Source organism: Poecilia latipinna, unplaced genomic scaffold, assembly GCF_001443285.1.
Source record: "Poecilia latipinna isolate Pla-1442-1.1 unplaced genomic scaffold, P_latipinna-1.0 Scaffold934, whole genome shotgun sequence".
Taxonomy (NCBI): Eukaryota; Metazoa; Chordata; class Actinopteri; order Cyprinodontiformes; family Poeciliidae; genus Poecilia; species Poecilia latipinna.
Window position 1 is genome coordinate 296922 of NW_015113550.1, and position 16650 is coordinate 313571.

General features: G+C 38.0%; 1 protein-coding gene across 5 annotated transcripts in view; it reads left to right on the forward strand.

The window, feature by feature from the left end:
- The window catches only part of sh3gl2a (SH3 domain containing GRB2 like 2a, endophilin A1), a 42349-nt gene extending 33143 nt beyond the window's left edge, over positions 1-9206 (forward strand). Inside the window, exons 5-13 of one of the 5 annotated variants that reach the window (XM_015049213.1) lie at positions 5-138; positions 224-382; positions 693-796; positions 914-1029; positions 3100-3114; positions 3274-3285; positions 3629-3640; positions 5318-5329; positions 5409-9206. In XM_015049213.1, the coding sequence (XP_014904699.1) occupies positions 5-138; positions 224-382; positions 693-796; positions 914-1029; positions 3100-3114; positions 3274-3285; positions 3629-3640; positions 5318-5329; positions 5409-5605 (761 nt within the window). In that variant the 3' untranslated portion in view covers positions 5606-9206. The remainder of the gene's footprint in view (positions 1-4; positions 139-223; positions 383-692; positions 797-913; positions 1030-3099; positions 3115-3273; positions 3286-3628; positions 3641-5317; positions 5330-5408) is intronic. The other 4 variants (XM_015049214.1, XM_015049215.1, XM_015049216.1 and 1 more) reach the window with 4 other exon arrangements.
- The last annotated feature ends 7444 nt before the right edge of the window (positions 9207-16650 follow it).

A 16650-nucleotide genomic window follows, 5' to 3' on the forward strand; every position in this document is an offset into this window, starting at 1 on the left:
GCAGGTCTGGTTCTGATCGACGTCGGAGAGGCCATGCGTGAGCTGGGTGAAGTCAAAGACGCTCTGGACATGGAGGTGAAGCAGAACTTCATCGACCCGATGCAGAACCTTCACGAAAAAGACCTCAAAGAGATCCAGGTTGAGTGTTTTATTCACCGCAGCAGCAGCAGCAGCTCGAGTTGGACTGGAGTCTGTCTGCTCACTGTCAGTTTGACCTTGGCAGCATCACCTGAAGAAGCTGGAAGGTCGCCGTCTGGACTTTGACTACAAGAAGAAGCGCCAGGCCAAAGTGACGGAGGACGAGCTCAAAGCGGCGCTGGAGAAGTTCGACGACTCCAAGGAAGTCGCAGAGCAGAGCATGTTCAACCTGCTGGAGAGTGACGTAAGTCTCACACATCCACGGCCGGCCCAAAGTGCTACGGGGCCCTGGGCAGAATCTGATTGGGGCCCCTGGTCCTGCTGAGAACATCACCACCACCAACAGCGATTCAGTGGAATCTGGGTTGAGTTTAAATGACCGAATCTAAAGTCAATTGGTTTTTATCTGCTGCATCTCAGTCTGTTTCTTTGCAGCTATATTAGTAATACTTCTGTGCTGAAAGCATCTAATTTAATCTAACATTATTCCAATTTTAATAAACAAAAATATTCAGTGAGCATTTACTGAGCATCTATGTTGGTTTCTCCATCAGATCGAACAGGTGAGCCAGCTGGCGGCGCTGGTCCATGCTCAGCTGCAGTACCACACCCGGTCCGCTGAGATCCTCACACAGCTCTCCAGCAAGATCGACGAACGGTCAGTACCAGCGCCTCAGAGTTTCACCCTGTCTAACAGAAACCAACACTAAAGAACGACGGACGTTAAACGTTTGAGCCGCAACCTGCTGAAACCAAACGTTTTGTTTTCTGCCAGGGTAAGAGATACCTCCAACAAACCGAGGAAAGAGTTCGTACCGAAGCCTCGTACGTCTCTGGACTTCAGCATCAGTGAGAACCACAACGGAGGGATCCACGGCGCTCGCTCTCCAGGTGAGGCTCTGCCAGCCGCCAGGAGACACATAATCCTCATTCAACGTCAAGGAACATTTCTCGACTTTTACTTCTTCATTGTCAATTTTCTTCCAGTCTTTCAGAACTCTTTTAAAAATATTTGTATTATTAATTTTCAAGTCAAAACAAGTCAATGCAAAACCACAAAATCTTACCAAATAATTTTGGTCCAGTTTCTACTGTAAATATCTCAGAACACTTGAAATAAGAAAAGCTACCATATAAGTACTGTCTCTGCAAAATATAGCAGGTTGTTTTAAGTCAATATTTCTTTAATATTGATGAAAAAGTTCTAGTTATGCTGGCAGATTTTTTCACTTATAACAACATATTTCTCCCATGCTATAGAACTAGAGCTTTTTGATCAATATTAAGAAATTATTGACTTAAAAAAAAGCTGCTATAACTTGCTGTAAAGTTAAGTGAGATATTTGCAGTAGAAACTAGACCAAAAATATTTTTGAAGATTTTGTGTTTTTGCAGTGTATCTCTCACCTCCTTTTAGGGTTTTTAATAAGTAAAAATAATATATTTTGTTTCCCTCTTTCCATTATTGGTAAATAAAAAACAAATGAGAAAAAAATAAACTAAATTATTTCTGGTTCCATCTTTTGTATAATTGTAAGATATTGACTTTTAATTTAGATTTACTAGTTTTACAAACAATATAGTAACATTCCAGTTATAACATATAGTCAAAAATATATTTACATAGTGTATAAAAATATCACTAACAGATGCAAACATGGAGTAAAGGGTGAGAGGAGCAGCAAACACGTGAATGATGCAAACTCCAAAACACACACACACACACACACACACACACACACACACACACACACACACACACACACACAAACTAATCCAACAGAAAAACTCAAATAAAAACTGCTGCAATCAAATGAAAAACTGCAAACACAGAAAATAGCAAAAGGCAAAATTATGGCAATGCTAAGAGAAACAGCAAATATGAAATGTTGAAAATTTGCTAAACAAAATCCAAAGTTGGAAATCCTCCAGTCCACTAGGGGGAGTCTGGAGTAGGGAACATTACCTACGTAAATATGCTGCTGTTGTTGTTTAACACTGTAAAAGATAGGAAGTATAACACACCTTTCCTTTCCTCTGGAAATCCTATTAAATGATGTCACATCCCATCTTTACTGATTGTCTGGTCCCATATGATTTGGTGATTGGCTCCCCCTAGTGGTCTGGAGCACTTCTGTTTTCTGTAGCGAGTTTGAAGCATCTGTTGTGGCTGCTGTTTTTCCTTTTTGCTTCTTTTTCCTGCAATTGCAGCACTTTGTCTGCGGTTACAGCCTTTTTTGTTTGCATTTGTTTTAATTTTGTGCATTTATATATCTTGGGATTTGCGTCATTCATGTGTTTGCAGCTTGTTTTGCCAGTTTCTGCGTGTTTGCATTTGACTATCACCATAATTAGAATCACCAAAATTGTTTTTGTCTGCTAAATGCAAAAATTATGACATCTTTAAGCCGCATGGGAGCCCAGGTGATGATGTCAGAGCTGCATAGGCTTATAATTTAAAACATTTGATTTAATTGGAGACAAATCACTGGGTGTATTTTAATGTTAAAGCCTCTTTCTCTTTCTTTTGGCATTTAGCAAACCTAAAACTGCAAAGGTTTAGTAAGGCAGTGAGAGAAAAAAGTAAAAAAGTCTTATCTACTTCCAGCTGTGGCTAATAGAAGCTAGCATCAAAATATTTCTTCTTATTTTTCCTCTAGCAAATGTTGCACTGGATTGTTTGTGCAGATAGCAAACTGACTAAGAGGCAACATTTCTCCAACATTCTAGTTTTAATTTTTGGAAATATTCAAGTTTATTTTTGAAAACTTGGGACTTTAACATTTTTTGTTCAAGTCCCAAGTAAAAAAATGAATCCAACAAGTAGACGTAAAACAGTCTCCATTCTACATAAAACCAATTAAATATATTAGAAACTTAAATTAGTACCTTTTTTATTTCTGCAGCATTTATCAAACTCCTCATTTTCTCTTTTCCTTTACGATTCTGTTTTTCCTGCAGGTGCCAGGTCTCCAGGTGAGCCAGGTCAAACTTGTTCCCACATCTCTGTTCTAATCAGTTCATTTTCTCAACATTTCTTCCATTTACACTGAAAACTCATCAGTGCGTCTGCCTCCTCCATTCCCTGAACCCCTTTACTCCCTCGTGCTGTTTCTCCTCTTTCCCCCGTTGCAGCCAGGTCTCCAGGTGAGACAGTTTTCTAGTTGTTGCTCTTAAATGTTTGGAACCAACAACAGAAAATCAGGTGCCGTCTGCTCGTCCTGCAAAAGGAAACCCGATTGATAAAGACCACAACATTTTCACCAGCAGACGAGCATTTGGTGTTTCTGTTTCCATGTCGACGGTTTTCTGATTTCATCCCTTTTCTTTATTTTCCCACTTCTCCGTCAGTTTGCTGTCCGGCCTCAGTTTCGCCCCACGTTCTTGTCACGTTAAACGTATCATCTCTACGTCTTTTTCCATCAGTTCATCATTTCTTCGAGCTAAAAGTTTGATTGCTTAAAAATATTTTCTCCTTTCCTCTTTGCAGCAAGATCTCCAGGTGAGAAAGAGTGACTTGGGAAGGGATGGAAAGTTTCTCCATCACTCTTCATTTTTTCTTCTTTGTGTCTTTGGAGGATAAATTTTTCGTTTCGTTTTGTTTACTTTTTGCAGTGCAGTTTCTTTCTGAACCTTCTTTCCTCACCAATCCTTGTTTTATTGTTTATTTGTAACTGAAATCTTTGGGAAATGTGCTTATTTCCTCTGAGTTAAATGAAATGATGCAACTCCCGCATTTATTTGCATGCAGCCAGAAAGTTTTTCCCCTTAGAGCCAAGAAATGACTCACTGGCATGAAACGGTGCTTGAACAAGTTCTTGAACTTTTCCACTTTCAGTCATGATATAACCAGAAAATTTTCAAGAACATTTTGCGTGATAGACAAACACAGAATAGATCAAAATAGTGAAGCAGAATTACAAGGATGCAGAGTTTTTAAATATTCCTGATAACAATCTGAAAAGTGTGGCTTGACTTTATAGGTTTGTTCAAAGTTTAGGATATATTTTTTTTAACACAACCCTGCTTTAAAGGGGCAGTGTTATGTAAAGTTGACTTCTCTGAGCTTTACTTTGTTATTGTGTGTCAAAAACAAACCTGAAAGAAGAGGAGTTTCTTAAAGAGACAAAGGCCAAATTTCAAGGCGTTAAATTACAAAGTCAAAGTTCTTAAGTTATATTTGGTATATAGAGCAGTTTTATAACTGAAGGTTACATGGTTACTAGAGTGTGCTATAAAGTGGCACTATGTACCTGGAAATCATAATACTGCCCCAGGACTTTCTTCGTGATCTTTCTGGATCCTTGTTCAGGATGCTGGCTGTTCTCTAATGTTTGGTAAAAGAACAACATGGAATGTGATTTATTCTTATTCAGAAAACCTTTATTTGCAGAAAACCCCTTGTGGACTAGAATAAAACCAGCTTTTAATGAATATTGAATTCAATAGATGTCTAAACTGCAGGAGTAAATTACAGTATCATCGTGCAAATAAATGAATTTGACAGACAAAATGGACGTATGGAAGGTTATTAATGAAGACAGCAAAGGACCGACGGATGAACCTTGTGGTATTCTTTTTCAATGACCTTGAAATCGGCGTAAAAGGGGGTAATTAAAAAAAACAGATTCCACACTTCACTTTTTTGGGCTACAAAATTTGTAAAAATCATTCATTTTTCTTCCAGTTCAGCATCATGCAGCACCGAGTGTTAGTTTGACATCAACTCTGAATAAAACAGGTTGTGTTTGTGGTAGTAACGTTGCAAAATATGAAAAAGTTTAAGAATACAGGACACTGTATCAACCCAGCAGAGTCTACTTGGTTGGTTGAAAGACTTCCAAGCCGCCCTAATTTGTTTTTAAAAACGCATTGAAGGTTTCCAGATTTCCTGGGTTTCTGAGGGTCTTTCAAAGCTTTTCTTTGCTTTTCATTTGAGATGTTTACCAACTCTGTTAAAGTCTCTTTTGGTTGCTAATCCTCTCCCATAGCTTAGTAAAGTCACAGTTTTTATTAGCCAACTCACTGTAGTGAAGAGAGAAGTGGGAGCATCTTCTCATTGAAACTCTAGAAGTGCATTTCCCAAAATGTTGAGGTTCTGATTCAAAATCTGTGAGTCTGATCATAATTTCTCAAGTATTACATATGCTGTGTTTCTTCCTCTTTTTCTCTCTTACAGCCAGGTCTCCAGGTGAGTCTTTAATGTGATCTTCATATGAAGTTCTTTAATCTCTTTGAGCCTTTTCTGATCTTTCGTTTTTCCCTTCCAGCCCCGTTGGACCAGCCCTGCTGCCGCGCTTTGTACGACTTCGACCCTGAGAACGAAGGTGAGCTAGGTTTCAAAGAGGGCGACATCATCACCCTGACCAATAAGATCGACGAGAATTGGTACGAGGGAATGCTGCAAGGCAACTCGGGCTTTTTCCCCATCAACTACGTGGATATCTTGGTGCCGCTACCCCAGTAAGACGTCAAGACTAACCAACTGTGTCTGCAATGAATCCCGGCCTCCAGTTCCAGTGTTTCCACTAACCTTTTCCCAAACATTCCTACTAACACAACTTTCACTTTTTCCGTTATGGCGTCAAAAAACAATGACACAAAATAAATAGATGTGAAGAAGATTGACCAAAGTGCAAGGATGCACTAAGTATGTGTGGAAACTTTTACTGAAATCGGTGTGGGGGAAAAAACCCCCCAGCATTGACGTAACTTCTTCTCTGTCTCACTTAAGGTACTTTCAAGCTTCTATAGTCATTTTTGCATTTTGTCTCTGTTGTAGTCAGCCCATTATTAGTTTATTAGAACAGCTTTACTGATTCACGCTTTTTCTCAGTCCCTGTATTTTAGAAGGTAGAAGCTTTTCTCTCACGTTCAGCAGACAAGACAAACGAGTCAACATTCTTTCTGTTTGTTCAGCATGAAGCTCAAATCATTTCAACAAAAATCATGTGATAGGTTTTGTGTTAAATTTTCCTCCTTTTAATAGTGGTCACTCCCTGACATTTTCAGTCATTTTCCTAAGATATTCATGCAAAGAATGATTTGACTCAGATCAGTTTTCGCCAAAATTACAGACATGGTTGTCAGACTGTCCTTTAATTTTTACGCAGCAAAGCATTGTGGAAGGACAAACGTCTGCATGTTTGATGCAACATGGTGAAGGTTTTTACCTCTTAAAGGAGTCATAACATAAACATCTTTTATGGTTTCTCATTTTCTCAGTAATCCACAAAATATATGGTTGAAGCATTAAGTCCTTAAATATATGTCCCAGTAGAAATGTATTGTGACTCAATACCTTAAAAGTCTTAAAGTGAAAGTTGGATTTTTATTGTGGGGTTCTGTAGAGTTGTTATTGGCAGTCAGTATCTTATTTGACAGTTTGGAGAACCAGATTAATTCCTGCTGGAGATTATAGCTGACAGGGTTACTAGGATTTTATTGTAAATTTGTGTTGTCTTAACACTACTTCTAAACTCCTTCTCAGCAGAATAGGAAGGAAACAATTCTACGGAGCAACTCATATTTTGCTTAGCGCTTTAGCACTTTTGCTAACTTAGAAAGCATTTAGCTGACTTCACTGCCCCTAAATTAACTTTTCCAGATCAATTCTAAAATGATAATTTACTATGCTGTTTTATAAACTCCCAGTTGAGTAAAGTTTGGCATCTGTGTTGAAGATTTGGATTTCAAATTTAAGAATTATTCAGGTAGTTAGATGTTTATATTCCTGCTCTTATTCTGAAGTAGGAGAAGACTGTTCTGTTTCCTCTTCTCTGTTATGCAGTGCAGCAAATGTTTATTCTGTACCCAGAATGCATCACTGTACAGTACAGTTTGAAATCTACTTTTGTCCTATGTAAATTAGGCTAAATCAGCAAGACTTAGCAAAACTCAACAACAAAACTGAAACATGAGCGACAGGTCTCTTCCAAAGAAACACTTCCTGAAGCACAGCCGCACAGGTATGTGTGTAATGACAACCTTACCCTGCTGAAGGTGATATGCTATGTTGTAAAACATGTTGTGTCAATATCTGTCTCAATATGGTTGAATTTAGCACATTATCATTAGCTTATGCTATGCTTCATGTTGGTTTATCATTAGAGAAACAAATAATTATGATCAGAGCTTTCAGGGCCTAGAATGGTTGAACTGAAGTTGAACTGTCAATGTGCGGTTAAATAGTTTTGCGACGTTTGTTTTCACAAACACCTTTATTTTTTTAAAGGTTTTACTGGCCTTTATTTGATAGTTCATTGACAGGAAAGTGTGTAATGTAATGAGAAAAGGGGAAGACGTGTGGCAAAGGTTGCCAGGCCGGGAATTGAACCTGCGACAGCCGCGTTGAGGACTAAGGCCTCCATATGTGGGTTGTGCTTAACCCCACCACAGCACAACCCTCACAAACACCTTTAACAGTCCAAAAGAACACACCGAGTCAAGCTCCAACATTAGCATAAAAATCAAACTACACTGGAAAAAAAAGAGAAAGGAACATCAACTTAAATAAAATTGAGCTAATTTTACTTCATCTTACTTTACTTACCTTTGTTTTACATGATAATTTAGTAAACTTAATATATTTGCTTGGATAAACTTAATTTGATTAAACAAATTTACTCAATTTTTTTTAAGTTAAATTGCCTGTTTTCTTTTTGCAGTTTAGTGTTCGCTGCAAGCAATTCATTAATTCCCTTTTTCTTTCACACCAAATTACTTTTTTAAGAACCGTTTGGTTGGAAATGATAAAAATGAACCTGCAGATTATACATAATAGATGGTTTAAACAACCATTCAATGTGGAAGTGACGACAGTTTAAGATTTATGAAATGAAGTTTGCATCAATTAAATTTCAGAATCTGGGTGTTTTTTAAGATGGCAGAAATCCTCTCTGACGTGCTCATCACTCTAATCTGAAGTTAAAATACTGACCGCTCAATACTGCTAGCAAAACCTCACTTTAAAAACTCCAAACTATCATTATTTAACTGCTCTTTGGAGCAATAGTTCATTCTGCAGTCGCAGGCGTCGTTTTGCCTATTCGTCCAATAATTACCTTCCAGTTTACTTGTAGAAAACACTAAGAGGAGACTAAATGTGAATATTTCCAGGAGCACAAGATAATGTGCAAATAGAGGAGTAGACTGAGAATTAATTTATATTTATTGAAGTGATAATAATAAAAGTGTTATTTTCCCATATATATCTCAGAGCGCAACGTTTGTTAGATTTAAAAAGTCACGGTTCTTTGTTTTCATCAGCTTGACGCAGCGGTGCACACATCATCTCTAAGGCTTTCTACTCTTCTACGTTGACGATGCATTAAATTTCTGCAGATGTTTTCAGCGTATTAATGTTGATGCATGTAATTTTAGGGGGAAGTGTGTGTATTTGGGTTTGCATATAGCTCATGTTCTGCACAGAAACAAGTAAAGAGAACCTCTGCTGCTAATGAGCACCGTTTCTGACAGTGTTTAGCTTAAAAACAATAATGGAGGGATCAGTTTACTACATTCAGCAGCGCTACAATAAATGATGCAAAATCAACTATATATAAAAAGTGTTACTTTTATGTCAAAGGGAAGCACAATTTTTTGTTGGCTGGTGAAAAATAGTGCTGCAGTTTGAAGAGGTTGTGTATTATTCATTTTTTAAGCTAAATTCTTCTTTCCTTCTTTCACTTTTTTTAAAGATTTCTGTGTATCTTTGCCCTCAATGAGGACTGTACAGCTTTTTTTGTGTTTTGTTTTCACCTTGTGTGTATAGTCACGCATCTTCAGTAACGTATTTTATTTTTGTAACTGTGTCAAAAGTATTCACAAACAGTATAGATGTGTGTATATATATACAGTATATAACGCAGAAGTGATGTTACAAGTTGAGAGTGAGGCGGGTGGGGTTTTCTGTGCTGCACATGATTGTCTTTGAAATATTTTCGTGTTTTGTTTGTGTTTTTGTTCTGTTCTTGCACTGGATTCTATGACTGTACGCTTGATGTAAAGATAAGAAATGTGATGAGTCAATGTAATTTATTCGAATAAATACCAAGAAATGGTTATTCCCTAACGTCTCTCCAGTCATATGTGGACCTAAGACTGTAGTCTTTATTTTTATCTGGAGAAAATGCTAAGATGGTAATCAGTAAGGGATTCTTTGACAGGAGTTAAGACTTGATAAAATCAGAAAAATAAAATTTTGCATAAAAAAGAATCAGCTATCAGCAAACACTGCACATCTGCAGAGCTTATCGTACTCGGTTGTAAACGGCATCATGATGGAGTATTGTCATGACTTGCTGAAGGTGGAGTGTTGAAAAGAGTAGGAGCTTCTTAAAGAGAGAGACCAATTTCAGTCAACTACAAAGTTACTTTTGATATGTACAACATTTTTATAACAACTAAAAGTAACAGTTACTTGATTCTGCTATAAAATATTACTATGTGCCTGGAAAACACATATTTACTATTGTAGTTAGTGGTGATTTAACCATCAGTTATTGGTTGATCTATGAATAAATACAACAATTTAAAAAATGTAATTTACATAATAAATGAGCTGGAAATAATTAATGGACAATTTCTTACCGATCTGTTAGTTAATGAACTCCAGATCACTAATCACATAATGTTAAATTACTGGTAGATTTTGTTTTTTATATGCTTTTTTTGGATAACTAACAATCTCATCACATGGATATTTGCCATGTGATTCAACATTCATCCAGAGTTGCGTACTAAGTAGTTAAATTAACTAGAGTAACTTTTTGAACAGTTACTTTTAGGTGTAGTTGTTTTTAAGACTTTACTGGCCTTCATTTGAAAGTAGGTAATGAAAGGTGATGAGGCCGGGATTCAAACCTGTGACAGACTAGCGCCTCCATGCATGGGTTAATCTTTACCCCTGTGGCACCGCAGCACCAACTCTTAGGTGTATTTTTACTACAGTGTAATTTTTATGTTTACTTGAGTAACTGTATTTTTGAAGTATTGCTCCTCTTATTTGAGAGAGTTCTGGCTACTCTACCCACTGAGAAACTTCACTGAATGAAGAACAAACATGTTTTAACCAAACACTCACCAGACAGACACTCACCTGCAGCTTTTGTAAAAGTTTTATATTGAATTATTGCGCGAATAAGTGTTCACCTCTTCCTCCTCCTTTTCAAGCAGAAAAGTGGTGGTAAACTAATTATTTTGTTCGTGGTTATGTATACACGTTTTCTCTGTCCTACTGATTGCTTACATCTTCATATTTAAAAACCTGCTTGAAACAAATAAATCAAATCAAGAATTACTTTAAAAAATGAGGCAAAGCACTTCAGTGTTAATTCACACGGTTGGAAAGACCTCAAGATTTCCAAACATCTGATCAGAAAGCAGATATGACAGTTTGCATCAGTAAATGCCTTCAGTTCTCCACCCTTTATCACTCACCACTTGCAGGCAACTCCCTCGTTCAGCCCCACATCAGCAAACATACACCTCCACGGAGCGCTGGAAGCCGCAGAAGGCATCAGAAGAAATTATAGCAGGTCTTTAGATCAGCATTAGAGCATGTCATCCTCACTGTCACACAAGCTGATCACGGCAAACATGGACTCTACCTACAGTTTGTTTGACCTGGTGTGTGTGAGATGGGTCTCCAAACATTTATGCAAACTGAAAATACAGTACCGACACTACACTATGTGTACAGGTGGATACTGTGGATAAAGGGTGTCTCCTGTTCAGTCTTGTTTACAAAACCTTGCCAGCGCCTGGACTTGCCGGAATCGCTATCTGCTGCTTGCCAAAGCGTCAAACTTGATCAAAAAGCATCATCTGGTCTGGTGAGGGTGAATTTCATTCTCTGAGATCAGAAGACTCTGCTTTCCTTTGCTGAAGCACTTTGGGATTTTTTCTTGAAAGGTGCTACATAAAGTTTGACTTATGTAGTTTGTTATGTGTGAGCACACCAGCGGTTCTTGCTTCATTTTGGTTACTGAGTATTTACATATCGGTGAAGGTGCAGGAGAAACTTAACTTCCTTCAGAAGTACAACCTATCAAATGAGCTGCTGGTCATCCTCAACACAGACATTATTCAGTCTGTTCTGTGTTCATCCATCACTGGGTGGGTTGGCTGCAAAGAACAATCACCCAGGCAACTCTGGTGTCTGAAAAAGGACAGCTAGCATCTCTGCAGACCCCACACATCCTGGGCACAAACTGTTTAGATTTTACCTTCAAAGTGACACCACAGGCACTTACGCGCTTCCAATTTTGAAAAAAACTCTTTTCATAAAAAAAAGTGTGAAAAGTGTCAATGTTTTTTACTGATGATTTTTACTTTATTGCATGAACAAACTTATTCACAGCTGATTTTAAACCAATTTCTTATTTGTTGGAAACACTGCAATTGTGAAATTGTGTTTTTTCGACCTGAGATGTGCAAAAATCAGGACTGAAAACATTAAATTTATCTGCACCCTTCATATAAAAATCAAAGATTACATTATAGGTTATTATAGTTAGTTTTTACATTTGAATTTTAATCTTAGTTTCTTTTCATGTGACCCTTACAGTTTATCAATTCTGTTTCTTGTTTTTGCGGTAAAACATGTTGAATTAAGTTGTGCATGGATGGTGCTAGCAATAGATTAGCATTTTCTTAAACAGTAGAGAAATAATCTGAAGAAAACAACAGAGCAAAGTGATTTTTTTTTCCTGAACTGTCTGTCAACAAGAAGGTCAAAGCAGCAGCGTCTGACTCAGCGCCACAACCCTGGTGGTCAAAGCTCATGGGGAAAATCTGCCTCCAAGCAAACAAAACACACCAACCTGGCTGCACACACACACACTCCTGCATCTAATATAAGATTTAAAGCGCCAAACTCTGCAAGTCTGTGGAGGATGACGGCAAAGAGCGAGAGGGAGATGAGAAAAGCAATCCAGTAAAGAGCATTCCTCAGATGCTCCTTCCAGGTGGGTGGCCTGCTGGATGTGCCACTCTGACTTACAGACTCTGTGCTAAGAGCCACATGCTCTATGACCGCTGTTTTTAATGCATCTTCTGAAGGTGTTTCTTTTTTTAAATCCAGTCAAACTGGCCCGTCTGCATAAGTTGGCTTTAGTGATAGTTCAGTTTGCATGTGAAGGAAGGGGAAGCAATGCTGCGCGCCCGGTCCGCAGCTCAGCTGGCCAGCCGTGGCAAGCTGAAACTGGCAGCACAGGCAGCCACTCCATCACTTCTGACACTTAAATCAGTAGCAGCTCTTAATGCATGAATGGCACGCTGCATCTCTGTGCTGGTAAACCCCCAGACCGCAGGAGACCGCAGAACACCCACACCAGTCGCAGCAGGCATGCTGCACACCGTCACCAAGGCTGCTCAGACAGAAAGGATCAAACTCTGGTTCCACCCACAGAATAAAGAGCATTCAGACTGGTTCTGCTTTGCAGTCCCATGAACAACTTCTGCAGGATGCATGAGGTAAAAAAAAAAAAAAAAAAGCCCTGCTTCTTTTCTTTAACTCTCTTACTGGGACAAATGTTGCTGTAAGGATGTGAAACTTTTATAAAAAATCACACTGAAGTTATAATCTTTGAACCTAAAGAGGGACAATAAGGAATCAGCAAAGGTATAAACTAGAGATCAGGTCTGAAATTTTGGTGCATTGATGAACTCTTCCAGGATTAAAGAACTAATGTCCGAGCAAGATCTGGAGAAACGTATCCATGTGTTTATTTTGTTTTACTGCAACATTATCTTCTCAGGTCTGCCTAAACAATTAGATCTAAAACACTGGTGTTGATGTTTTCACTAAAACCAGGAAGATAGAGAACATCACCCCAGAACTATAGTCCTTCTACTGGCTCAATGAAGCTCAGAGAACAGACTTTAAAATACTGGAGTTTATGAATCACTGAACGGCTTAAAGATCTGCTGTGTTGTATCAACCTTCCAGACCTCTCAGGTCTTCTGGTTCTGGTCGGGTCTGCATCACCAGAACCAAACATGGAGAAGCAGCACTCAGCTTCTATGCACCACAGATCTGGAACAAACTTCCAGAAAACTGCAAAAACAGCTGAAACACAGAGTTCCTTCAGATCAAGACTAAAACACACCTCTTTAGAGTTGCCCTTGAACCACAATAAATGGAGCACACTTCACAAAATGTAATGTTTGTTACAGCTTTTTACAACCGTTGACTTTATGATGCGTTTATGACACTTTTATGTTTTTAATTATACAACCGTACATCTTTGAAAAGCAGAAGGAGAGCATCCTACACAACCAACAAGAATGCATCACAGTTTCTGGTTGTAAGTCAATTACAAATGGCACAATGGGTGCTGTCTTTTCCAGCAGCCATTGTGCAGCGAGTACAGTGGTAAAACTAGCTGGCCCAACTTTGAAGACATCCATTTGGGTTGCGAGGTAACGGGCTGGACTCAGCTGGGGTTACTAGGTAACGGGCAGTAACTGCTGATTTTGACGTTACATTCTGGAGGTTTTTGAAACGGCTCATTTTCCAGACACGAAAAGACAGAAAATTATTTCCAGCATTTTCTCAGTGCTTGGGCTGCTTTTAGAAGCAAATGGAAATATAAAAACGCTCAAAATGTGAACTTTGAATAATACTTCGATTCTAAGGCAAAACACATGCCACTACTTTGTTAAAACCCACCCCATTAATGGGAAGGGTTGCAACACATGCTAGAGAGAGGTGCAACAATTTGATAGAAGATGTAAAAAGAAAACGAAGCGTAGATATGCTTTTGAATTAGTTATTTTGCCAGAAATCACTGGCAAAATATGGTGCTGATATGGTCTAGCACCATATTATTCTGGTGCTAGAACAGAACAATATGTTTCTCTCTTTGAAGACGCATCGTTTAGCTCGTTTTAGTGTTTCTCTCTCACTTTGAATGCTTCGTCTTGGTGTGTCCACAGACTGCCTCATTTAACCTACATTTCTTTTGTGTGTTAATTGTGGCTCCACAGACACAAAACGATCAGACTAACCATTCCTTCTTACAGAGGCACACCTCAATGTCTTTGTATTCCACTCTCCATGCATTCAGTCGATTTACATAACGTCAATTCAGTAGTCATGGAATTGAAAAAAAAGTTTCAATTTGATGACCCATACAATCCAATTAATCCTAGTTATCAAACTGTGGATTAAACTCAGTTATTTACTCAGATTGCTGAGTCATTGACTTGAAGCATTCACTCCTGGACATAGCGACAGCAGACAATCAATTGTACTGTATTGTTGACTTTACAGTAATCCCTCATACTGAGCATGCATGTAGTGACAGCGGAGAGGAAAAACTCTCCTTTAACAAGAAGAAACATCCAGCATAACCAGAACCTGGCTCAGTGTGAGCAGGCGGTTTGAGAAAATTCAAAGACTCACATTTGTCTTGATGATCAGAAAGAGCTTTTGACAATGTACAAACAATAATATCACAGCAATATTTAAACATGGTGGTGGGAGTGTGATGCTGTGGGACTTCTTTGCTGCTTCAGGAACTGGATTTCATTCAGATTGAGAAGTAGCTTTGAAACTCTTCAATGTGGCTGAATTCAAGCAAAAGTGGGTAAAATAAATAGGACAAAAACTTTCTAACACAGGGCTGGATTGTTTTAGAAAGCCTGTTCCCATAATAAACAATTTAATAAAATTACAATATTCCATGTATTGTGGTCTTGTTTGAAGCATTAAAGTGTGAAAAAGCCTCCACAGTTATTTAATTGTTTTGCACATCTGTATCTGTTTCCATTGAACATAAAATTGCGCAATTTGACATTTGGGGAATAATGGAAACATATCAGTTTCGATAGAACTAAAGAGTTTTGGTGCTAGGATGAGGTGGGGTTTTGGCCCTAGTGAAATTGAGTAATTTTACAAAACTGTAATGGAAACGGTTATGTTGCATCACACGAGTCACATGATCAACAGCCGGATGTTTCTACTGGTGCAAACCATGAAGAAGACGACGACAGGAAGTAGTTGGAGAATGATGGCACAGCATATTTTAAACTTGTTCACATGGGATTTTAATTGCATTCCTTATTTAATGGAAACACCACAATTGTAAATTGTGTTGTTGTTTTTTTATATTAGCTGCACATTGACAAAGTTTTGCACATATTTGCAATGGAAGCACAGCTATTTTTGCACAATTTGCAAAATAAAAAATAAATGTTTAAACAGCAAATTTTTAAAAGCAAATCTTCATGCTGAGAAACAAAAGTTTCTGCAGAAATAAAACATACCAGCAGAACTGCAGATCCCTCATAGTGACACCGACTGAGTAGCATCTGGTTGTGGGAACGTGCCATTGTGTGCCGCTACATGTTTTTGTGTGGCGTTCATACATAGTTTCTCTATTCAGCAGGGAAGCCGGGCTCTCAACACCAGAGCGAGGCAGCTAATACCCCTGTCTGTCAGAGGCGCTCAAAAAGCAAGTGATTGGAGATGACAAACGAGGCGGTAAGACAGGTCAGGCAGCTCTGAGGCTGAGGCCGCAGCGGAGACGGGAGGCAAGACTGAAAAGAAGCGTGCATTGTTAGCGATGTTGAGGTACCACATCGTGTTATTAGTGGAACCATGAGAGTCTCTGGGTTCCAGACAAGCAGGATTAATGTTAAAAATTAATAAATGTTTTAATACATTTTTATTAAATTTACAACAGCTGAGTAATAGTTATTTTAATTTTTAGATTATATTTCGCCAGGCAGCACGGAATAACAGCATCATATTATTTACTAGAGAGAAGGACTCGAGTTTGGGACTTTTGTGAAGAATCTTTTAATTTTTATGTTTTCAATCTCTTGTCTGTGTAATCGTCTGCCTTCTCTATGCTATTCTTTTCCCCATATCTACACTGCAAAAACACAAAATCTAATCTAGTGCAAATATCTTAGTTCACTTGACAAAAGACAAAACTGACTTACAAGTAACTTTTCAGCAAGATATAGGAGCTTCTTCTCAGTCAATAATCCCTTAATATTGATAAAGTACTAGATCCACTGGCTGATTATTTCACTTATAACAAAACATTTCCCATATTATAAGTGCAACAATCTGCTAGTGGAACTAGTATTTTTATCAATATTAAGGAATTACTGACTTAAAACAAACTCCTATATCTTTCTGAAAAAATATGTTAAGTGTACGTTAGTTTTGTATTTTTTTGAGTGCATAGATATTTGCACTAGAAACAAGACAAAATATTGGCCAAGATTTTGTTTTTCCAGTGTAGCACTAATATAAAACGATAAGAGTGTAAATATTTTATTAATCAAATCAAAGCAGTGTTTATCTGTTTACTGCCAAATTACATCAATTAATCCCTCCACTTTTTCGCAATTCTGCAATTGTAGAAATTCGTGCAAAATCAACAGATCCTCACATATTTTTAGACTAATGCATAATTGCAGGTTTATCGTGATTTTTTTTTTTTTTTTTTTTTTTTTTTTAAACTTTTGAAAAAATTGGGTTTTTGTTGGGGA